Genomic DNA, 26,133 nt, shown 5'->3' with positions numbered 1-26,133 from the left:
GGGATTTTTCACAAATTCGTATTACAGAAGCAACTCTTAACTTACATCAGGATTCTTATCTTACAAAAAATCTTCACCTGCTCCATCGAGTTCAGTAATCGACTCTCAGGTCTGTTACCAAGCAACCGACTATAACCAACACCTGTGAAGTAAACTTCGCATTAAAATGGAGTATGTTGAATAGTAAAATCAGCGGTAATGACGGTTCGTTAGTTTCCGTAATGTTGGTCGTAATTCTCGTGCTAACTGCGAGTCTGTAATTATTCATCAGTGTACTCCAAAAGTCTTTCCTCCACCAAACATCACAGTGCTTGATCATTAATATATTTAATAAATGTAATGTAACACCGTTCTCGGACATGCCTATTGTAATGTGACTGTTATCGTTGGGTTTTAAATAAGTTTGAAGTTGTCAGTGAGGTTGTTATGAGATGTTCACCAAACAGATGAGTTAGGATCTTTCTGTAATACGCCCCCTGTTGTTCTGTTGTGCCATCGGGAGTCCTGACATCTTCTCGATTTAATGCAAATTAGCCATGGTACCGTAAACACGTCAGGTCCAAACGATTTGCTGGAATGATTCCTGGAATGATTTGCTGGTCAATCCTACGGAACACGTGGTCTGACGTTTCTTCAGTTCCCCCTCACAGCTTTATTCCCTACCTGGGATTAGTCGCCATTTACTTATAAAAACTTCTAAGCATGGTTTCATCTTCTCCTGTCATATACGACGTGCCATTAACGTGTACAGAGACATTAGGAATAAAAATAAATCTCGGAAGGACGTCGCTGAAATCGTTGGTGTCTCTGGAGAGTGTACGTCGCTGGTACGGTTAGCTCGCGTTGCTAATCTGATCTGAGAATGAAGTCGAGTGTGTGACACGTAAATCACAACTGATTTTCTCACTGATTCCAGAGTTATTTAATTTGTGATTAATTAGTCAGGTACAGTAGCTCTGTAGCTCCACCATTTCTCATCAGAAAGAATAAAATAGCTGGAAAGGCCACGCCCACAAGAGACGAACTACAACACAGGATCAGGTTTAGCTATAGTAATACAGAAGTTAATGGATGACCTCACAAAGGTAGTAAACTGTGTGTGTGTGTGTGTGTGTGTGTGTGTGTGTGTGTGTGTGTGTGTGTGTGTGTGTTTACTTTTGGTCAGCTAAAGTCCTTGTTTGCTCTGCTCTTGCTCATAAGGACACGGCCTTTAACCCTTCACGCTCTCTTCAGGGTCACAGAGACGGAGTGCATTAGTATTAACACTGTGAGGATTCTAAAGTTACACCGATAAATACATTCAATTATTATTATTTCTTTTTAAGCTTATATCATGTTGCTGTAAATGATTTATTATTATTATTATTATTATTAACTGGCTAGTGATCAATGCTAGGTGCAACTAACGTGTAATTTTAGTCATACAGAAATTTTTCATAATCGTATAGCAACACTGAGGTAAATGTTGACGTTCTGGATTCTAATTTATTACACTGTTGTCTTCATTTCCGCTCAAATAACAGCGTGGAGTCTTTGCGTATTGTTGCCTCAGTTGCTTAGCAACAGATCTCTGACAGTTTTAAGCACTTGTGTGGTGTCTTTCAGAATCATTAGCATAAAGACGTCAGCTGTCATAAACTTGGAGACGTTGGCCACGCTGGCTTCTCTTCAGTGCTGGTTACCTGCTGATGGTCGTAAATAACGCTCCTCTCTGCGTGTCCTGCTTGAACTTTGGACCTGATCTTTAAATATTTTTTCAGTGTGTGTAAACATAAAAGACAAAAAAAAAACTGCATGACCTCACCCAGGACGTGAAATTTCCACCTAAACCTACAGACCGTAAACTAGTTTTTAAAGGCTAGTCTACCTATCTGCCTATACATACACTGAACTCCATTAATATTGGCACCCTGGGTAAATATGAGTAAATAAGGCTGTGAAAAATTGCCTTTATTGTTTAACCTTTTGATCTTTTGTTAAAAAAAAAAAATTCACCAAAGTACTCTGCTCTTGTGGATATCAAACAATTACAAACACAACACAGATTTATCAAAAAAATTATAATATCTTTGTTAAATATAGGTGTGTAACAATTATTGGCACCCCTATGAATTCATATGAGAAAACTATATTTATAAGTATATACCCATTGATATTTAACTTTTTTTCTAGTACACCTGGGTGACTAGGAACAGGAAACTGTTTAATCATGACTTCCTACTTCACAGGGGTATAAATATAAATACAGTGTTTGGGGGTGTAATTGTGGTTAATTAGCTTAATCTCACAATCAAATTATTTAAGTGAAGTAAATTTATTTTAAGAACATATTTTATGTAATAAAATTTCTTATGAGAAATTGATACTTTCACAACAACCATATGAGCAGCCAGAGAAATTCTCATGAACAACTTGTAACTGAAAAACCTTCATCTGAATTTTTAGGAATTTTGATTCTGTCTGTCTGTCTGTCTGTCTGTCTGTCTGTCTGTCTGATTGATCTGTATTTCCAAACCTAGTTTTGAATATCATGAATTAAAGTTTTGTTGTCCCCTGATCTAAATTTGAATGTTTTTGCACTGTTCTCTGTAAAGAGATCGTCTTATTCTAACTAATTAAGTATAGTTTACATAAAATGATCAAATGTTTTATATGAAACGACGCAACATCCGACCCACTGAGTCTATTAGTATCCTCTCATTTTATTTATTTATTTTATTTTATTTATATATATTTTTTTCAATATTTTTATTGAAAGATATGGCACATTGGAAGAAAAAAAAACACATCAGTTCAATGAGATCCACAGTTATAAAAGGAGAAAAAAAAATGTTACAGACATTATTTCGTATGTCAGTGAATCAACAAAATGGGAGCATACTTGTTTTGTGTACAGATTAGAACACACATTCATACATTCATACATACTCAATAAAAAATATCAATAGCTAAAGTAATAATAATAATAATAATAATAGTATCCTCTCATTTTAAATGGGTCCACTATAACCCTTGAGGATTGAGGACAGTTCCAGTTTGGGCTATAGAGCAACAGGAGCAACAGGAAATATTGTTAGCTATGCAACGATTAGTTAGATAGCTATCTATACTTATCTAGAATTCTCCAATAGCAGCCTGCTGTAATGCTAGCTAACGTATTTGTTAAGAAGCTAATCCAAGCTTTTTCATGAACAGTTTGTCAATTAATGTCAGCGAGAGTAAACAGTAAACAATATCTATGACACCAACGTGACAGAAAACATCACAGACGAAGCATGAGGGTTCACTTGTTCATTTAGGGAAGCTGTAGACTTTAACGTTCATTGGCCTTCATTGGTCAGAACTTAGCAAGAGTCAAGATCATTGATTAGGGCTTAGTAAGTGTCAGGAACATTGGTCTGGACTTAGTGACTATAATCTGATGGTGTGTTGAGTTTTATTTGGTCTGATCTGGTGAAGGATATTTGATGTCTCATATATTTTTAACATTGGTTAAGATTGTATAAATCATGAAGTCTGGCCCAGGCATTATTCAGATGCACCATGACCTACCCTGTGTAAATTATGTGCGTGTGTGTACTGTATGTGCACTGTGTGTGTGTGTGTGTGTGTGTGTGTGTGGTGTGTGTGTTTGCTTAGCTAGATCACATGCATCTCCATGGTGTTTGTTCCTACTGACTCACAGCTTCTGTTATTAGTCTTAATTAGTCTTGTACTCATTCACATCCTCCAGTTTTCTCGAGGCATGACATCACTCTTCATTACGGTGACTTCAGTACAGTGTGTGCTGATCGGTAACACACACTGACTCACAGAGCAGATCATATCACAAAGCGATGAGGCATAGCGTAGCGTACGACTGCAAACGGCACTGTATCGCAGATCGTAATAAATAAACACAGACGAGTGACAAATTAAAGGAAAAGCCGTCATCAGGCGTGTTAGTAACGTGTTCAGTCCACCACCGTCTGTCAGAAACAGCTTCAATGCTCCTGTATACGTTAGTGGATGTGTAGTGGCGCCATGGAGAACCTTTCGTTCAGGTACAGAGTGGAACTGAGATGTGGAGTGTGAAGGCCAAGAGACACGTTCAGGAGACGTCCATACGTACTGTATGCTGATGGACAGAATAAATATCCGTATTACCTCAAGCTCACTCTGAAGAACAAGTGTTCCATGTTGTCTTCATTTCCACAGCCTTGACCATTAATACAGACACTAACTGCTTTAGTACATGATTTCTCCAGGAGTAACATTATTATAAGTCTATCATTATACCGAGAGCTGGTCCTGCATCTGTCCAGCATCGGTCCAGAATCTTCTGGATCCACTTGATTACATAAACCGATAAATAGTCATTCTCTTTAATCACAGGATCCTCGGCATGTAATCTGACATGGAGGACACACACTCTCACACACACCGTTGTAGAACTTTACTGATATCTCGATCAGTGCGATGAGGAATAATCTTAAAACACGGAATGGGCTTTAATCAAACTTTTCTTGACGTGAGAGATGAAACCGCACTACCAACACATTTATGTCTGTAACTGTCGTTCTACACACTGCGTAAGAACAGGTGAAAGATTCAGCAGGTTATTGAGGGGTGAGATGATCAGATCAGATCAGATCAGATCTGAGAACTTCAGGACTGAAGAACAGGAATGAAGTCTGTGTGTTAGAATAAAGTTGAATTAAATACAGCACTGAAAAATGAAGAGAACGCTGTTCAGGAGTTTCAGTTTCACACAGTCTCTGTCTCTCTCTCTCTCTCTCTCTCTCTCTCTACCTCTCTACCTCTCTACCTCTCTATCCCTGTGTCTCTATCCCTGTGTTTTTTCTTTCCCTTGTTCCCTTTCTTTCTTTCTTTCGAGTAAGCAGGTGGAGGTGGATCAGGATTTTTCTTTCCGTTTCCGTCAGTTTTATTTCATGCTGTTTCCATGACAATATTTCCCATCAAAGTAAGACTGTAATATTGTCCCACCCACCCCCATCTCTCTCTCTCTCTCTCTCTCTCTCTCTCTCTCTCTCTCTCTTCTGTCCCTATCTTTCCCTCTCTCTCTTACTGCACATGTCCTTCTCTTTATTCTTCTATTTTTCATCCCTCTCTGACGGTGAGAGAGTAAGAGAGAAAAAGAGAGAGAAAGAGATCACACTACCTCTCTCTCTCTCTCTCTCTCTCTCTCTCTCTCTCTCCCTCTCTGCAGTGAGCAGGTGTAGAGTGGGCGTGTTTTGTGGTTTCTCCTGAGCCAGGTAAGTCAGAGTGGGCGGGGCCAGTGCTGTGCAAAGAGTCAGTGTACACAGTAGCAACAGGAGAGCTGCACCTGTTCCTCTTCTCACTGTCTCTCTCTCTCTCTCTCTCTCTCTGTTTCTCTCTGTCTCTCACTCCCCCTTTCATTTTGGGTGGAGGGGGGTCACCCAAGGAATGGATCCCAAGGAATGTGAAGGAAATGACAGAGAGAATGAAAAAGAGGAGAAGAAAGAGAAGGACAGGAAGATTAAGAGAAGGCCCTTTCTCAGGTACCTGGAGAGGAGGAGGACAGACACCATCGTGGACGATGACTCGGGTAAAGCAGACGTCAGCATCAACACGCTGGTGCGCCGGAGTCAGTCCGATAAGACCGAATACAGCGCCAAACTCAAAGGTAAGCCTTTCTCTGCCTGCCCACCTTGTTGCCTTGGTAACGGCTCACCTTTCACCTCCGCTTATGTAGTTCCTTTTTTTTTAGACCAAGTACAAGTTTCCTCTAAAAATCTCTAAAAGGTTTTTGTTCCATTTATCAGAGAACAATCCGTGGTAAAGAGTCAGGACAGGTTTTCCCGTGGCCTATAGAGATAAAATAATAAACTCTGACGTCTGTGTAATGGTTCTTGTACGGTAAAAAGCCTAAAAGTGTCAAATTCCAGGAGAGCATCGAGTGTAAAGCGAGCTGTGTGAGTTTGTGCTGATGCTAAGCACCTGCTGCGTTGTTACGGAGAGCTTTTCCCACAGGACTGAAGTCACACATGCAAAGCAGGACACAGCCACGGAGCAAAGTCCCCGTAAACAAGAGACGGAGAGAGAGAGAGACGGAGAGACAGAGAGAGAGACGGAGAGAGACAGAGAGAGAGAGAGAGAGAGAGAGAGAGGGAGAGAGGGAGAGAGTGAGAGAGAGACGGAGAGAGAGAGAGAGAGAGAGATAGAGAGAGAGAGAGAGAGAGAGAGAGAGAGAGAGACAGAGAGAGATAGAGAGAGAGAGAGAGAGAGAGAGACGGAGAGAGAGAGAGAGAGAGAGAGAGACGGAGAGAGAGAGAGAGAGAGACGGAGAGAGAGAGATGGAGAGAGAGAGAGAGAGAGAGAGAGAGAGAGAGAGAGAGAGAGAGAGAGAGAGAGAGAGAGAGAGAGAGAGACGGAGAGAGAGAGAGAGAGAGAGAGAGAGACTGAGAGAGAGAGAGAGACAGTACTGTTATTATTCATATTCCCTTACTTAATATACTTCATTACACCATGGCGCTGCTGAGTTCTGGACTGTGATTGGTCAGCAGATGGTGATTAGTTCTTTATAACAGCGGCTCGGACAGTAGTGAAGGTTTATATTAATGCATCGCTCTAATACGTTATGGTTTCTATAGTAACGGCTCGTTCACAGGGACGTGTTCATAATAAACCGATTAAAAATGTGTTTATCCTTGATTTGGTCAAATGTTTTGTAAGGAGATGTTTATGTAACATTTGTGGAAGGAGTCTCCAGTGCCAGCATTTTGTAAACTTGAAGTTTTCCGACGTGTTCATGACAAAAGAGTTTACGCTTCTTTCTCAGAAACACAACGAGCTGCGTGATATTTTCTCTTGTCTTATTAACGTGAAGAGAGAGAATAAAGAGAGAAGAAAGAGAGAGAATAGAGAGAGAGAATAAAGAGAGACTGGTGAGGGAACGAGTGTTTTTAGCTATAACGTAAGCGAGAACAGGAACTAACGCGTTTCTGTAACTATAAACGGATAAAAAGTTTGCCGTGTCCTTTAATACGTAATAATTGTAATAGTTGCTGTGGTATAAGAGGACTGTTGTAGGAGAAGTTCAGGCTGGTGTCAGTAACTCCATCACACTGCTGTGCTGTTGATTATTTGCTGATTACAGCACACACACACTCACACACACACACACACTCACACACACACACACTCACTCACTCACACACTCACACACACACCGTGTTTATTACTTACATAAGCGATGTTTTGGTGATATGAGATTAAATAGAGATATAAACACAGTAAATAGGGAAGTGTTCTTCTCTCGCTCTAACCAGTGTGCACTCTGTTTGCGTATTTGAAACACGTACCGTCTTATCAGCGCATCCAGAACGCTAACGTTAGGCTAATGTTAACATTAACCACGTTAGCTCATTAGCTTCTGTGTTAGCATAAATGAATGCTAAACAGATTCTTGTGGTGTGAATGATGTGGAATGTTTAGTGTTACAGAGACACGGCTGACATCAGCACTATGGCAAAACTGGCCCTGCTGCTTTCTGTGTGTGTGTGTGTGTGTGTGTGTGTGTGTGTGTGTGTGTGTGTGTGTGTTTTAATTGTTCACTGTCTCTCACTATCAAAGAAAAGCCAAAGAAATCTGATAATTCCCCTGTGTGTGTGTGTGTGTGTGTGTGTGTGTGTGTGTGTGTGTGTGTGTGTGTGTGTGTGTGTGTGGAATGTAGTCAGTCTTGAACTGCAGGTTTTTTTGGTTTATGGTGGAAACAATCAGCCATTAATATAAGACAGACATAAACTATGTGAAACACTTTCAAGAAAATGCTATCAGTGCGCACACACACACACACACACACACACACACACACACACACACACACACACACACACACACACAACAAGGTCACACAGTGTCATGTAGTAAAGGGCTGTCATTGCAGTAGCTCAACTTAACCCATCTGAAAAAAGGTTTCTAAAGGTTTCCATCACATGAAACAGCTGAATGTTAATTGGTTTTCTATCAGATTCCTAAAGGTTTCCTTCAGTGGTTTTCTGCTTACTATTAAATAACGCCAGAACCCAATTGGGCCATCTTTCATGTATAGATGATTACCATCAGACTAAAGTCAGATATTCTATCAGAAACCATTACTGACCATCAGAAACCAATACAGACCATCAGAAACACATTAATACCCATCAGAAACCAATACAGACCACCAGAAATACATTAATACCCATCAGAAACCAGTACAAACCATCAGAAACACATTAATACCCATCAGAAACATGTTAATACCCATCAGAAACCATTACAGACCATCAGAAACATGTTAATACCCATCAGAAACCAGTACAGACCATCAGAAACACATTAATACCCATCAGAAACCATTACAGACCATCAGAAACACGTTAATACCCATCAGAAACATGTTAATACCCATCAGAAACCAGTACAGACCATCAGAAACACATTAATACCCATCAGAAACATGTTAATACCCATCAGAAACCATTACAGACCATCAGAAACATGTTAATACCCATCAGAAACCAGTACAGACCATCAGAAACACATTAATACCCATCAGAAACCATTACAGACCATCAGAAACACGTTAATACCATCAGAAACCATTACAGACCATCAGAAACATGTTAATACCCATCAGAAAGCATTACAGACCATCAGAAACATGTTAAAACCCATCAGAAACCATTACAGACCATCAGAAACATGTTAATACCCATCAGAAACCAGTACAGACCATCAGAAACATGTTAATACCCATCAGAAACCATTAGAGACCATCAGAAACATGTTAAAACCCACCAGAAACCATTACAGACCATCAGAAACATGTTAATACCATCAGAAACCATTACAGACCATCATTACATTACATTGCATTACCATTACAGTGTTTAGGGTTTTATATAACTGCACTGTTCAGTCGTATTAGATCATATCTACCTTTAATTTGTTTTATAGTATCACACTACATTATGCCACGGGACTCTCGAGGTCATCCCAAGCACTAATGTGTGTTCGAAAATGAACTTTTTCATGATAGCTGTTAGGCTAATTAGCCATTTAATGGATGTTTATTACTAAAACCTGATTGTGGATTCAACTGAAACTCGTAAATTCATGATTTTAACACAATATGCTCGATTTATAAAATATACAGTGTTACTGCTAAGTGACTGGAAAAGATAGAAATAGATAGCTAAATTTAGTGGGAAATGATTGAGCTAGCATTGATAAGGTGTTCTCCTCAGAGGCATAACCATAATCACACCTGACCAAAGCCAGTCCATTTTTTGGAATTGAACATGATGATGTCATCTGAATGAGGAAGTACCCGTGCCTTACAGAACCAGTCTGACTCGCTGCTCTCGGTGAGTTATTAGTACCAGAAGATCAACATTCTATTACCCCTAACCTTCCTGCACTTTTACTGCCTCTCAGGCGATATAAAACCTTTTAAATGCATGATTTTGAAGATATATTCTGAAGTAAATTCTGAGAGAGAAATTAACAGAAAAAAGTAAAAAATGTGATTATGTAAGGAATAAAACACTGTGTGTGGTGCTGTTATAAGAAAATAATCATAATAATAAGGTGGTGTGATGAAGCGGTGTTACTGTAATGTTTTATTCCTCTTCTACCACAGCACTTAAATAACACTTATCCCTTTATAGCTACATTTAATGTTTTGGAAAGTCTGAGAAACGACTGAGTTCTCACTTACATTATAGCAGCTATAAACACTCGTTCCCTCACCATCCCTCTCTCTATTCTCTCTCTTTATTCTCTCTCTCTATTCTCTTTTTATTCTCTCTCTCTATTCTCTCTTTATTCTCTCTCCTCTCTCTATTCTCTCTCTCTATTCTCTTTATTCTCTTTATTCTCTCTATTCTCTCTATTCTCTCTCTCTATTCTCTCTTTATTCTCTTTATTCTCTTTATTCTCTCTATTCTCTCTATTCTTTCTTTATTCTCTCTTTATTCTCTCTATTCTCTCTCTCTATTCTCTTTTTTCTCTCTCTCTATTCTTTCTTTATTCTCTCTCTCTATTCTCTCTCTTCAAGTTAATAAGACAGCTCGTTACATCGTGTTACAGAGAAACTGCATCCTGAACATGTTGGAAAACTTACAGCTTTACCTCTGACTGTTACAAAGCTCTGACACTGGAGACTCCTTCCGTACATGTTACATAAACATCTCCTTACTTATCGACGATGACACAGCGCTGTGGTGTAAAGAGTGAACTGTCAGGAGAAGGCGCTCACAGGTGAGCTGCTAGGTGAGAGTCTTGTAGGGAGGATAGAAACGGTTTTAATCAGTCCTGAGTTTAGAGTGAAAACAGTCTGTGGCTTTGAAATAAACTTGTAAAAGTAGTAAATATTTACTCGATTAAAATCCGTAAAGACAGCGGTGCGTTTTCATTCGGCTCCGTTTTCTGTTTCCCAACACGGCTTTGTTCAGGTGAATTTATCCTCTTCAATATTCTATTCAATTCCGTTTTATTTATTTATTTTTATAGCACTTTTCATAATAGACATTTTAAACAGCAGTTGAACGCCAACTCCTGAACAATTACCAAAGCAATAAAACGTCCGAGCTTTACGAAGCCCAGAAATGATAAACAACGGATTATTCTGATCAAAACACAAGAGAAATTACCGCTGTTCTGTTTTAAACTGAAGAACAGGAGATCTGTTAGCGGGATCCGTCAGTAGATTTTAAACATTATCACCATTTAAACCTCATAAATATTGTAATTACTGATAGTGTCGTGTGGATTTCTTTAAAAACAAAGAGCCACAAGTAACTTTTACAGTTTTAGCACATTTTACGGAGGTCACGATACGGAGTTAGGTTAAGAATAATCTTCATGTGTTCCACAATGCCAGTGTGATTTGATTTATTATTATTATTATTATTACTATTATTATTATTATTATAGTTTGGTGATGTCATCTTTTAGAACAGCTAGAGTACAGCATATGAGCGCTTGAAGTGTGTAAAGCTGAGCACGCACTGTGTTAACCCGACAAAAGGTGTGTGTGTGTGTGTGTGTGTGTGTGTGTGTGTGTGTGTGTGTGTGTAATGTAAAGTCTTAGCAAAGAACAGAAGAGAACAACAGCATTTACCACATCAACACTCGGCCTTCAGCTTTAATCATCATGGCCACTCGCAGAGCCAGTTTATATATTATATATATATATGTGTGTGTGTGTGTGTGTGTGTGTATGTCTGTGTGTGTGTGTGTGTGGCCATGTGACATGATGTGTTTACTCTTCTCCTACAACTAAAGTGAGTGTGTAAAAAAGTGTTTTATTTTTTCGAAGTCAGAATAAAAGCGAGTGTTGATGGTGAGATGGTGAGAAAGGCCCGGGTGTCTTTAGACACGCAATTAAACACACAATAATAATTAAAGCATGGCGTGGTGTCATTGTTGTGTCTCTGACATCACACATTTGGCTGAAAAAGCAGTCAATAACAACACGAATCGTAAAGAAGCTGAATAATTTGATCTAAAGGATTTGCTCGAATAGACGGATGTAGAAGAGCGACGCGGATAAACGGCTTTTTCTCCGCAGTAGTGATGCAACACCCTGTTATCTTTATCGTTGTTCCACAGAGACTTCCTGTCTGAAATTTACACAAATATTAACTCATAAATGCTTTACACTTTAATCAGAAACGAATGTAGCACAGCCCGATAATTTTGAACAAGTTTAAACTATTCATTTGCGAGTTTTAACGATTACACAGTTTTTACTCCGTATATGTGGTATGCCGGTCCCAGTGAATGAGCTGTTACTATAGAAACAGTATCGTATTAGAACGAGCACATTAATATAAACCTGTGGCTTGCAGCTGTGGAAAATGAATCAAGACCTTCTGACCAATCAGAATGCAGAATCCCTCAGCAGCGTAGTGTACGTTTCTACTACAATACAAACGCTGGTGGAATAAAACATGAGCACTTTTTCATTCAGTTCTCCACGTGTAGGTCACTCGAGCAGCTAACGGCCACGCCAAGACGTTTATCTGAAAGCTCTTTGTCCTCTCGGTGTCTCTTTACCCCTCTGTAACGTGACCTGTAATGGTCCGGATCTCTGTTCACTCTTTTTAATGGAGGTGTGTATCACTTTCATGGGAACAGAAGGTGGACGAGTTAATAAACTTCTGAGAGATTTGAGTGTGTGTGTGTGTGTGTGTGTGTGTGCGTGTGTGTGTGTGTGTGTGTGTGGTTTGGGTGTTTGATTTCTGTGCAGCACAAAAGAACTTAAACCTCAGAACTTAAAAATCAGCAGATATAATGTTCATGCTTTAGCCTGTTTACTATGATGCTAGTTCCTGATTAGCCTGCAATAGCATTACAGTAAGTGGGCTTAACGCAAGTAAACTAGCATTACAGTAAAGTAGTATTACAGTAAAGTAGCATTACAGTAAAGTAGCATTACAGTAAAGTAGTATTACAGTAAAGTAGTATTACAGTAAAGTAGCATTACAGTAAAGTAGCATTACAGTAAAGTAGTATTGCCATAAACTAGCATTAAAGTAAACTACACAGCAAAATCACCAGTGTTGAATTTACACCCTATATATATGTCCATTGGACTCAAATAAACACTCTGGGTGTTAATTCAACACTAGGGATTTTACTGTGTAGCATTACAGTAAACTAGCATTACAGTAAATTAGCATTAACGTGAACTAGCATTACAGTAAACTAGCATTACAGTAAACTAGCATTAAACTTAACTAGCATTACAGTAAATTAGCATTAAAGTAAACTATATAAGTCAGGAAGGAGTCGTATACACCTAGCTGAATGTACAGCCATTTTAAACTTCATGGGCAACACGATGTGACTGAAAGCAACACGATTAAGACAGGCTTGTTGCTAGCTGGTTATATTTTGGCTAGTCTACTACTAAAACTGAACATCTTGTGGAATAATGTTTCTTCTTATGGAATACGTGTGTGTGTGTGTGTGTGTGTGTGTGTGTGTATGTGTACTGGTCAGGTGTTTCTCCAGGCAGGAACAGGTATGGAGAAGCATTACATCATAGTAAAGTGTAACCTGATACCCTCCATACTGTGTGTGTTGTATATGAGGAAGCACAGCGCTGTCACACTTCCCAACACACACTCCTCCCTCAGCAACATGCAAAGTGTGTGTCAGAAACACACTGTCACCTCTGTACCAACCAGATCAAGCTGAACAAACCAAGTAGGAATCGACAAACGACACATGACTCTTAATCCTTCAATAAACAGCCTGCAATTAAATGTGCACTGTTTGTGGTTCGAAGTGTGCGAGCATGTGTGTAGCATCACACTCTTAAATCAATTACTATCTGTTATATATATATATATATATATATATATATATATATATATATATATATATATATATATACACACACACACACACAACCCCAATTCCAAAAAAGTTGGGACACTGTGTAAAATATAAATAAAAACAGAATGCAATGATTTGTGAATCTCATAAACCCGTATGTTATTCACAATGGAACACAGAAAACATATCAAATGTTTAAACTGAGGAAATGTACCGTTTTAAGGGAAAAAATAAGGTCATTTTGAATTCGATGGCCAAAAAAGTTGGGACGGAGCAACCAAAAGCTGGAAAAGTAAGTGTTAGTGATAAGGAACAACTGGAGGTTAATTGGGAAGAGGTCAGTGAAATGATTGGGTATAAAAAGAGGATCTTAGAGAGGCGGAGTCTTTCAGAAGTAAAGATGAGCAGAGGTTCACCAATTTGCAAAAAACTGCATCTACAAATTGTGGAACAATTTCAGAATAATGTTCCTCAACGTAAAATTGCGAAGACTATGAATATTTCATCATCTACAACAGTGGTTCCAAAACTGGGGTATGCGTACCCCCAGGGGTACGCGAGGTGACGGAGGGGGTACGGGAGCAAAAGGCTGAGATTTACTGTTCATTTAATTCCACCTCACTAAATAACATTAAAATTCTAATTCATGTTTTTCTCACGGCCATAAAATAAACTTGTGCCCCCTCCAGTGTACAAACAGCAAAAATTGCAATGTTCTAAAGGTCAAATACATGACATCCAATCAAATGATCCTGTCATTCACGATCTAAGCTGCATACACTCACAGTCACGCGTCAGTGCGCATCTTACCGCGGGTAATTTTCACCAGCACACGGATATGTGATGAAGTTAAGTAATAGCTCATAACATTAAAATGGAGAAGTACAAAGATATCTGCCCCCAACCACAGCAAGCCCCTCTGATCCACAGTCCCCTGATAGCAATGGCCCAGGTCTCTCTAACACCGCATCCGTAGCGAGTGTAAGTGTACCCAGTGCTACTAGCCCAGTACTAGCCCAGTGGCTATGCCACTGTAAAAATTTTGGGCACCACTGATCTACAGCATAATAATTGGGGTTGTTTGGTTTCTTTCATTCTATCAATTGTTTATGACTTTGGTGTTTGTAAAGAAAGGTTGCAAAAACACCTGAGTAGCTGCAACCTAATGGTACTTTTACAACCTGACTGAAGAATCTATCAAGGGTTTTATTTACGAATTGGACTGAAGTTAGCTAAAATATTCTCCACGTATTATTATTATTATTATTATTATCATTATGGATTAGCAATAATAGACAGGGAGTGCTATTTGGCTAAACTGAAACTTTCTAGAAGATCCGTATAGCTTTGTTGTTTGTGGGATTTTGTTACGATTACATAGGACATTGTCGTGGCACTGAAAGCTAACTTCCCAAACAGATGCATTAACTTTTAGCTACAAAAAGTTAGCTAGCTAAACATGAAGGCACCTTCTCAGTAAGAACGTGATATAGACTGCTATCTTTAGCTAGCTAGTTCCTTCATGCAGATTTTAGCCATGGTTTGTTAAAGCAGTATAAATTAGACATATTAGCTAACTAGCAGAATAAGCCTATTAAACTCTTAGCTCACTGATGTGATAGTTAGCTACTTTGCTGAGATAAAAAGTATGCTGAAAAGATGGTGCTTCATGAACCAATCTTCTATTCACCTATAACCACACACGTCTTCTGCTTGGTCGGAAAGGATTAGATAGTATCCGGTAAAAATGAATGCATATATTTCCAGTCCAGGAATATTTTTCAGGTACTCACAAACTTTAGCTGGGTTTCCACTAGAATAACCAGGGCCAGTTTAATTTTCTGGTCCAGACCTTTAACTGCACAGGGCTTGTTCTGACTGGCCAAATTTAAGCTTTGTAACATCACTAACCTTCTTACGTGGCAATTTTTGAAACCACCAAAGTACTAAAGTGTGTTTTAGCAAAGCAGAACATTTCTGCAACAGTCTGAACCTCAACCATCATCACCTTGTTGCTGTTTTTTTGCCATTTAAAATGATGACCAGGAACTGTGGAGGAACTGTGGTGTCTCTCTGTAGCCCCTCAGAAGGTATCAAAAAACCTTGATGGAAGCACAACATGAATAGAATAAAAAGGAATAAACAATGAACCCAAAGATGGAGGGATGGTATTAACATCACCACTCATTGCTGTAGGAAAACTGGCACCCCATGAACTCCCGCCCCCCTTACTGGAACCTGAGGAGATCCGTCACAGGAAGATGGTGAAAAGGTCAAAGGTCATCGAGGAGCTGGTGAGGACAGAGGAGGATTACCTGAGAGGCCTGGACCTGTGCATTAGGGAAGTGCTGACACCTCTACGCAACACACAGGTATTATGAATGATCACACCTCTGGGTTGGGATAGATCATCTGCAGTGTCACTGTAAACGTGTGTGTGTGTGTGTGTTTAGGTGGTGGATGTGGAGCGTCTCTTCACTAACATGGAGTCTGTGAGTGCTGTATCAGCCGAGCTGCTGCTCAGACTGCAGGAAATCACAGCAGAACCTGATCCAGAAACACAGCTCATAGGTAACACACACACACACACATACACACACACACACACACACACACACACACACACATACACAAGAACACATACACACCTACACACACACACACACACATACACACACACGTACACATACACACATACACACCTACACACACACACACACACACATACACACACACAAGAACACATACACACCTATACACCCACACACACACACACACACACACACACACACACACACACACACATACACACACACAAGAACACATACACACCTATACACCCACACACACACACACACACACACACACACACACACACACGTACACATACACACACACACACACATACACACATACACACACACACACACACACACATACACACACACAAGAACACATACACACCTATACACCCACACACACACACACACACACACACACACACACGTACACATACACACATACACACACACGTAAACACATACACACACACACATACACATGTACACATACACACATACACACACACACACACACACACACACATACACACGCCGACACATGCTCACACATGCTAACACACACACAGGGACACACACACACACTATTACACACACATGTACACACCCAGGTGGATGGACAGACAGGAAGAAGGAAGAATGAATGAACGAATAAAGAAAGAACGAAATGAAGAAGAATGAAGGACAGACAGGAAGTTGTAATGGGTGTACAGGTTCTCTCCTGAGCCAAACCGAAACTGTTGATTGGTCGGCTGCTATAACAGTCATTATGACATCATCAGCTTATAGTGTGAATTTAAATTCTCCAACATTCCCTCAGTTTGTTTTACTGGGAAAGTTTGACACTTTATTCTGAAACACTTTAAACTGAACTGTGTGTGTGTGTGTGTGTGTGTGTGTGTGTGTGTGTGTGTGTGTGTGTAGGGGAGGTGTTTATCCAGGCGAAGGGTGCGTTGGAGGATGTGTATAAGATTTACTGTTACCACCACGACGAGGCCAGTGCTCTGTTAAAGAGCTATGACACGCAGGAGGAGGCGCAGCAGCACTTCAGGACCTGTATATCTGCACTCAAGTACGCTGTAACACACACACAGGCACACACGCACGCACACACACACATACACACACACAGCAGTGCTGAATTATAGATGTAAATCATAACTATTTGTTATTTTTCTCCTTACAGGCAGATTTATGACCAAGAGTGAGTACATCTTTATTTCTGATGTATGGAACAGTTAAAATCTGGAGTGTTTGCCTCTCGCATCCTCAATGTGTGTGTGTGTGTGTGTGTGTGTGTGTGTGTGTTGTTTCATAGAGGGAAATCCAACCTCCTGGACATGGGGTCTTTACTCATTAAACCTGTGCAGCGTGTGATGAAATACCCCCTCCTATTGGCTGAGCTGCAGCAGGCCACACCCATTGATCATCCTGACAACCAGCCATTGCAGGAAGCGCTAACGACAGCGAAGATCATCAACGCCAACATCAACGAGTTCAAGAGGAGGAAGGACATCGGTGAGGGCCGAGAGTCAGTTCATTTAGTCAGGGGGAAATATTCTGAGACGTAACCATAGCAACAGCAGAACCTGTGTGTTTCGGGTTAGGCGTGGTGTAAGCGTGTGGTTGTCATGTGATCAGCATGGTGTTGTGTTTTCAGTGATGAAGTATAAGAGGAGTGATGATGAAGGAACACTGAAGGGAAAACTGAACAAAATAAACATCCACTCCATCAGGAAGAAATCCGACCGAATCACTGGATACTTCAAGATCCTCACCGGAGTGGAACCACAGGTACTCGTACACCACACGCTATACTACACCACACTACACTGACCCAGCACAGTCCTGTACACCTGCCTAATATTGTGTAGGTCCTCCTCCCCTTGTGCCACCAAAACAGCTCTGACCCGTTGAGGCATGGACTCCACAAGACCTCTGAAGGTGTGCTGTGGAACCGAGACGTTAGCAGCAGATCCTTTAAGTCCTGTAAGTTGCGAGGTGGGTTCTCCATGGATCGGACTTGTTTGTACAGAACATCTCACAGAAGCTCGATCAGATTGAGATCTGGGGAATTTGGAGGCCGAGTCAACACCTTGAACTCTTTGTCATGTTCCTCAAACCGTTCTTGCCATTAGGGAACACTGTTACCATGAAGGGGTGTACTTGGTCTGCAGCAGTGTTTAGGTAGGTGGTTCGTGTCAAAGTAACATCCACATGAATGCAGGACCCGAGGTTTCCCAGCAGAACATTTCCCAGTGCATCACACTTCCTCCACCAGCTCGCCTTCTTCCAATACTGCATCCTGGTACCATCTCTTCCCCAGGTAAGTGACACTCACACACCCGGCCTCCACATGATGTAAAAGGAAACCTGATTCATCAGACAAGGACACCTTCTTCCACCGCTCCATAGTCCAGTTCTGATGTTCACGTGTCCATTGTAGGAGTTTTCAGTGGTGTACAGGGGGTCAGCATGGACACTCTGACAACTCTGCAGCTACGCAGCTCCATACGTAGCAAGCTGTGATGCTCTGTGTGTTCTGACTGCTTTCTATCAGAGACAGCATGAACTTCTTCAGCAGTTTGTTCTACAGTAGCTCTTCTGTGGGATCGGACCAGACATACTAGCCTTCTCTCCACATGCGTATCAGTGAGCCTTGGGAGCCCATGACCCTGTCACCAGTTCACCTGTTGTGCTTCCTTGGACCACTTTTGGTAGGTACTAACCACTGCATACCGGGAACACCCCACAACACGTGCTGTTTTGGAGAGTCTCTGACCCAGACGTCTAGACATCACAATCTGGCCCTTGTCAAAGTCCTTACCCTTGCCCATTTTTCCTGCTTCTAACACGTCAACTTCGAGAACTGACTGTTCATCTGCTGCCTCATAAACATATCCCACCCCGACACCTGTCAGTGGTTTTAATGTTCTGGCTGATCTGTGTTCATGTGACATGAGAAATCCTGAAGAACCTGGTATGAGAACTCTCTCTCTCTCTCTCTCTCTCTCTCTCTCTCTCTCTCTCTCTCTCTCAGGTGCGTGACGAAGCCTTTGATAGAGAGGAGAAACTCTTCCGTAATCTGGAGAAAGCCGTCAGACAGCTGATCAAAAACCTCAATGTCTATCTGCTCCATGCACAGGTACAAACACGTACAAACACACACACACACAAACACACACTTCCTCATGGAGATACACTGCCATCATTATTAATGAGTGGTTACCACCAGCATTTCCTCTAACATCACGTTTTATCCCTCTCACATCACATTTTTTATTACAAAATGCTGTCATACTTTTTTATTGATTTACAATTACAGCTACATTTATGTTGAGCATCTTCCATACCCGTCAATGTAAATGAGCTGTTGTTATAAAAACAACATATTAGAACCTGTGATGTGCAGCTGCGCTATTGTCAGAGCTGCTGTTATAGAAAACTAATCAACACCTTCTGACCAATCACAATCCAGAATTTAACAGCGCCATGGAATACAGAAATATAAATCACTTATAATTCTAGATGTTTAATAACAATATTTTCTCTTTGTCTGGCTGTTTTTATCCATGTTTGTGGTATGACAGGACATGATCGCGGTGGCGGTTCAGGATGTGGAGGACTTAGAGGCCATCATGAAGGATCCTGATAAAATCGACACCAATGGATTTCAGCACAGGAGGAATGGTCATGATCCCTATAAACGCCTTGTGAGAGCAGCTAATGCTAATGTTAAAGCCAAAGGTCAAAGCTTTGATGTTAAACCTAAGACATTAACATGGATGTGTTCTTCTGCTCTCAGGTAGAGCGGTTGGAGTGGTCGGTGCTGTCCCCCCTGTCTTCTCTACAGACCATGTTCTCATCCCCTCAGAAGCTGATCCAGAAACGTTACGATAAGCTGCTGGACTCGTGTTCCTCAGGCAGTGAGGAGCAGCTTCAGGCTCAGCGTGACTACCAGGCGCTAAACGCTCAGCTCACCGTCGAGCTTCAGCGCTTCAACCACGCCGCCCAGACCATCCTCACCAACTGCCTGCTCACGGTCATCAAGCTGCTCAGGGAACTGACCGAGGGGGCCAGACCATCCGTATACCAACTTCCTGTAAGGCTCACACACCTATCACGTGGGTTCTGATTGACTAAGAGGAGAGTAATGATCAGTATGAGGTGATACTGGCTATCATGCCACTAAAAATTTGATGCCACCAGTTCCATCTTTAGCTTGAATGCATATCATGTCTATAACGCTTTTATCGCTCCCCCGTAGGTCTAAATTGAGCTTGTTGAGCATGTCAGTAAAATCAGTTAAAAAAGCCACGTCCAGTAGCCATTCTTCATCATCCAGCTTTTCATGTTCAGTGTTTGGACATGAGAAGAAACTCTTTAATTTCAGAGATCAATTTCCTGAATTACTGCCAAAAAGCCCCTCAGCTGAACCATCTGACATCTGTGCTCCACCTGACTCTTAACTGTGCAGAGAATCGTCTATGAAGAGCTCTTGCCCGAATCAAGCAGACAATTTTCACTGACACATCCATGACCTCTCTCATATTGAGCATCTTCAACGCATTGTGCTTGCTGGTGAATAATACAGGGGTAACCGAGGAAGTCTGTAAACATCTCAACCTCTGTTCATTTAGCAATGAAGTCATTAGATCGGCCTACCATGGCAGGTGCACCATCAGTGATTTATATAAGCTTTGACAGTGGCAAGTTTGTTCTTGTAGCAAACGCTTTAAATGTGGAAAAAATGTTCTCACCATGTCTGTGTTCCTTCAGTGGTACATTTATGGCATTTGGCAGACGCCTTTATCCAGAGCGACTTACATTTTATTTCATTTATATATCTGAGCAGTTGAGGGTTAAGGGCCTTGCTCAAGGGCCCAACAGTGGCAGCTTGGCAGTGCTGGGGTTTGAAATCATGACCTTCTGATCAGTGGTCCACGGTCTTAAACACTGAGCTGTAAAATGGCCAACGTCCCCTCTTTAACAGCCATGTCTGCAAACACTATCCTACTATAAATACACAACTGTATCCGTATCAAAGACATCTATAGACTCGCCAAGATGAAGTGAAAAATTCTTCTCTCAGTTGGAGATGTAAGTTATGTTCCATCGCTTCACACTGACGTGTTGGTCTGCACAAAATCTTGAAACAAGGTCTGAGTCTGCAGCCTCAACAAGTGCCTCTTTGAGCACTTCCCCATCCTGAAAGGGTTTCTTTTGTCTGACAAGAAGATGGCTTAACTTCAGGGCCACAGTCACTGTTCGAACCTGGCCTTGTAAAAATGGTTGACTTTCTTCTTTCGTAACTCACGCCATTTGCATGAATTTTCAACCGTAATATGCATCCCCTTCTGAGAAGCTGCTGTACTTGCTATTGGTTGTTATGGTAACCGTATAGCCTCAGAAGCGTATGATGGCAGTGCATTGGAGATATCGTTTATAAATCATTAGGCCTATGGATAGGAAATAAAAGTGATCTTAGCAGTTTGCACGTTTGCCTCACACCTCCAGGTTGGGGGTTTGATTCCAGCCGCTGCCCTGTGTTTCCTCCCCCAGTTCAAACACATGCATGGGAGGCTGATTGGCATGAATCCTGGAGAGTCCTGCTGAGTTCTGGACTGTGATTGGTCAGAAGGTGTTGATTCATTCTCTATAACAGCAGCTCTGACAGTAGTGCAGCTGCAAATCGCAGGTTTATGTTAATGCGCTCGTTCTGATACCTTATCGTTTCTATGGTAACAGCTCATTCACAGGGACTTGTTCTGCACTTACACGACAAGGTGGTAACAGCAACTCAGTGACGCATAACCCTACCCCACCATGTTTTATTCCTTACACAATATTCGTTATGTTTAGGCTCCTCTGTCGAACATCAGCGAGGTACAGAACAGCATCATGGAGGAGATCAGCAACCTGATGTTCTTCAGAGAAAACGCACAGAAGCTGATGGAGAGAAAAGTCAGCTTTGAGAAACGAGAGAAGAAGAACATGGTAAGATTCAGGGCTGTGTCTTAAATCATGCACCATGCACTTCATTCTTCCACTGTACACTAAAGTACCTGAGTGTACTCTTATTGTAACAGTGGATTAACACAAAGGTGCTTCTACTGAGTACAGGTGGTCATGGAGCTCTAAACTGATGTGTGTGTGTGTGTGTGTGTGTGTGTGTGTGTGTGTGTGTGTGTGTGTTATCAGGCGGTAGAGTGTGTGCAGCCCCAGGCAGAGTGTGTAAGGTCCATGCTGATCTCTCAGTATCCTTCTGATCGTCTGTATGAGCTGAAGAGGAAGTGTAACGCCACTCAGGATCAGGACGTCACACTCCTGCAGGGGGAACTGGTGGCCTTACTGGAAGATCATGACCCATTCGGCAGCGTCACCCGCTGGCTCGTCGACACCGGGAGTGAGTCTGAATGCTTGTGTGTGTGTGTGTGTGTGTGTGTGTGTGTGTGTGTTTGTGTGTGTGTGAAGCCTTTGTGATTTTTGTTAAACATCCCTTCACAGAATGCCTAGCTTTAGCAAATTTATATCTGCCCTCAACTCTGGATCAGCTGCTTCAGGCCCCGCCTCCGTGTTTTTACCTTGTTAGTACTTGCTAGCATGTCTGAAAGTGTAGAAAGATTGGGCAAGAAACAGTAAAAGAACAGGAAGCTATAAGTAAAGTGGAAGACGAATGGGGTCAGAGGTGTAGAGTATGGAAGGCCATAGGGATTAAAGGAGGCTGTGAACATACAGTATGAGTAAGCATTGTGACGAAACCTAAATACGGATAAAGATAACAGATAATGTCTAATTAATGTGCGTGTGTGTAGGCACGCAAGGCTACGTGTACTCGACCTTCCTGAAGCCGTATAACCCTCAGCGAGACGTTCACAGCGAAAGCACTGATGATTTTGACAATCTCAGTCTGTTCGTGTCAGGCAGCAGGAGGGGCAGTCACTCCAGCTACAGTCCGTCCACTCCGTCCAGCCAGCAGGAGGAGACACCGAGCACAGACGATGAGGAGCAGCATGTAAGTCACTGGTTATGAGTTTCAGTACTGGGGTTGTCCCTGTCCCTGAGTGTTATGACACAATATCTAGAAAAAAGTTTTAATTTGAAAAAACACTTCTTCTCATCTTGTGTTCATCTGATTAAATTCTCTCTAGAATGTGTATGCCCCATCCTCAGGGGCGTGTCTTGCTCTACAGTAGCAGCTTGTTAGCAGTAAGCATGGTTGATCGGTTTGTTTCTGGCTGTGCATCGTCTCCTACACGATTCCCTTCTCATCGCTTGGTGGAGAATAAATGGTTGGAGTTTATCCATGTGGAAGTGGGCAGAGTTTGTGACAGCTTTGTGACTTTTCAGCGGAGTGTTTGATCAGTGTCTGAATGTCACTACATCAGACTGATGGAGAATTCCGTCTTTATACACCTTCTCCATCAGTAAGAGTCAGTAATATCATTTTGCTACCAGTCAGATGTATCAAGTTTCAAAAATGCACGGCGTCTCGTATTCTAGAACATCATCCTGGTTAAAGCGGACAGGCGACAGTGAGAAATCCTCCACAGCAGAAAAAACACTTGTTGCAAACTCTTCAACGTTCTCCGTATTTAGCTAGCTCAGTAAGATACTGTCAGGTTTGTTTAGATTGGGTGGGGTGTGGCTCGAATGCTATTGGCTGTTGTGTAAATCAGTCACATCAACACTCTGACTAACTGTTTCAAAAGGAACTGACAGCTCTGAAGTTGTTTCAAGGGGACATTAAAGTTTAAAAGTCTCTGTTTCTAAAAGATATCAAAGTCTTAATGGTTTTAAAGACATACAGTCCCCACCAAAACTATTGGAACAGCAAGGCCAATTCATTTGTTTTTGCTGTCGACTTAAGACATTTGGGTTTGAGACCAAAAGATGATTATGAGAATAGAGTTTAGAATTTCACATTTTGTATCAGACCACCCAGTTTGAAAAATACTGGAACGTGTGACCGACAGGTGTTTCTTCTTACCGAGGTGTGTCCTGTTAGATTGAATGTTTAACAATAAATAGCTCTGAACATCTACTCTTGGTTTTAGCCTTCGGTTTCACCTGTGCAGACTGTGTTTGTTGTTAAAAAGGATAAACCAACATGAAGAGCAGAGCTGTGAAGAAAAATCCAAAAACAACAGACAGTGACATCACCAACAACCTCCAAAGGGCAGGGTGAAGGTATCACAATCCATCGTTCAAAGAAGACTTGAGACTTTGAGAGCAGACATATTGAGGTCATACCACAAGATGTGAACTGCTCATCAGCAGTGAGAATCAGAAAACCAGAATGGAATTCACAAAGAAATACAGAGATGATCCACAAAAGTTCTGGAACCGAGATGAACCTCTACCAAAGTGATGGAAAGGCCAAAGTGTGGAGAAAGAAAGGATCTGCTCATGATCCAGAACATACAAGCTCATCTGTGAAACATGGTGGAAGTAGTGTCATGGCTTGGGCTTGCATGGCTGCTTCTGGAATATACTCACTAATCTTTATTGATGATGAACTCATGATGGAAGCACCAGAATGAATTCAGAAGTTTACAAGAACATTTTATCTGCACATTTACAGAGAAATGCATCCAGATTAATCAGGAGGAACTTCATCATGCAGCAAGACAACGATCCTAAACACACTTCCACCTCAACACAGGACTTCATCAGGGGGAAAAGTGGAAGATTTTAGGCTGGACAAGTCCATCACCAGACCTTCACCCAACTGATCAGCATCTCACCTCCTGAAGAGGAGACTGAAGGGAGAAACCCCCCGAAACAAACAACTACTGAAAGAAGCTGCAGTAAAAACCTGGAGAAACTTCACAGAAGAAGAAACCAGCTGTTTACTCATATTTATCTGTGACCTCAAAGCGATGTACAGCACAAAAAAAATTAATTGGCCTTCTCATTCCAATAGTTTTGAAGGGGACTGTAATGTTCATGGACGAAGTGATGACAGATATGAGAAAAAAGAAAGAATTATAGTAGGTGTGTGATTATGAGTGTGTGTTGCAATTGTAATAAGTATGCAGTCCCTAATTTGAGTCCTGATTGCTGATTGGTTGGCCGTTATAACATCAACTGACAATTGGAGTTCGACTGTGATAATGAGGAACAAATTATATATTTTCTGAGGACTAACAGTACTGTACTCTCCCTCACACACTCAGTAATCTGTATGTTTTTTGCGTGTGTGTGTTCTCAGTTCTACGCAGTGTATGCATTCGTGGCACGCTGTGAGCAGGAGCTCAGTCTGCAGGAGTACCAGCACGTCCGCATCCTACAGTTCTCCGACCAGGGGGGAAACAAAGACTGGTGGCTCGCTGAGTCCAAGGGCCAGAAGGGCTACGTCCCCGCTAACTACCTCGGCAAGATGTCCTACGCCTGAGGACATGACAACACACCCAGGCTGTGTTCCAATTCCACACACCCTCGCCCCTCTTAGTGTCTCTTACCTCATCAGCATCAGTTAACCCCGAGTGGATGATAGTGTTCATATACACTATATAGTGTCTAGTTTGTGTGGTTTGGGATGCAACCCCAGTGGACTGATTATATAGTGCACATAAACACCATTGTGTCACCCCCAGTGGATTGATGATGATGGTTAAATGGCCTACATAGTGAATAGGGTGTGGTTTGGGACACACCCACAGTGGACCAATGATTATGCACACTATGTAGTGTCTAGGTCGTGTAATTTGAGACGCACCCCCAGTGGACTGATGATGGTGTTTATGTGGCCTATATATAGTGTCTAGGTTGTGTGGTTTGGGACACACCCACAGATGACTGATGATGGAGTTTAGTGCACACTTGTAATATAGATGATATGAGGGGAAGTTAACGAGGGTGCAGATGGGAACACCTCCTCGTTACTGATTATTAACACTGTTTAGAATAAATACTGATTTGCCGTGTGGTGTAATGAAGGCCAAACCCGCACTAAGAGACGAACACTCTTAGCACTTTGATCTACACGTCTGTGTGCAGTGTTTCATTTCACAGAAGGTTTTATCATGAAGAGAAAAATGCTTTAATATAAATATAGATCTATATGTTTAGCTATATATTTAAAGAGTATGTATGATTATAGAAATGCTAAAGAATAGTTTTATAACAGATGAGTCAAATTTAAATGTCCTGATGAATAAATCTATTTTACACATAACCATTTGTGTTCTTTATG

The 26,133-nt window shown here is 41.4% G+C and overlaps 1 protein-coding gene across 2 annotated transcripts; it reads left to right on the top strand.

Annotated features, from left to right (window-relative positions):
• Nucleotides 1-5,128: 5,128 nt before the first annotated feature.
• Nucleotides 5,129-26,115, top strand: arhgef38 (Rho guanine nucleotide exchange factor (GEF) 38). Of its 2 annotated transcripts, XM_053679945.1 has the most exons (15): nt 5,129-5,255; nt 5,426-5,647; nt 15,553-15,728; nt 15,810-15,927; nt 16,860-17,007; nt 17,122-17,139; nt 17,254-17,453; nt 17,596-17,729; nt 18,976-19,080; nt 19,526-19,648; nt 19,741-20,037; nt 21,798-21,932; nt 22,137-22,341; nt 22,751-22,950; nt 25,150-26,115. In XM_053679945.1, exons 2-15 carry the CDS (start codon nt 5,428-5,430, stop codon nt 25,330-25,332), a joined length of 2,262 nt encoding a protein of 753 aa, XP_053535920.1. In that variant the 5' UTR covers nt 5,129-5,255; nt 5,426-5,427; the 3' UTR covers nt 25,333-26,115. The 2 variants fall into 2 exon arrangements, with proteins under 2 accessions (XP_053535920.1, XP_053535919.1); XM_053679944.1 differs by lacking the exon at nt 5,129-5,255 and having other exon boundaries at nt 5,288-5,647.
• Nucleotides 26,116-26,133: the final 18 nt, after the last annotated feature.

Source organism: Ictalurus punctatus, chromosome 3, assembly GCF_001660625.3.
Source record: "Ictalurus punctatus breed USDA103 chromosome 3, Coco_2.0, whole genome shotgun sequence".
Classification (NCBI taxonomy): domain Eukaryota; kingdom Metazoa; phylum Chordata; class Actinopteri; order Siluriformes; family Ictaluridae; genus Ictalurus; species Ictalurus punctatus.
Note: the sequence above shows the minus strand (reverse complement) of the source record. Positions and strands in the feature narration are given on the sequence as shown.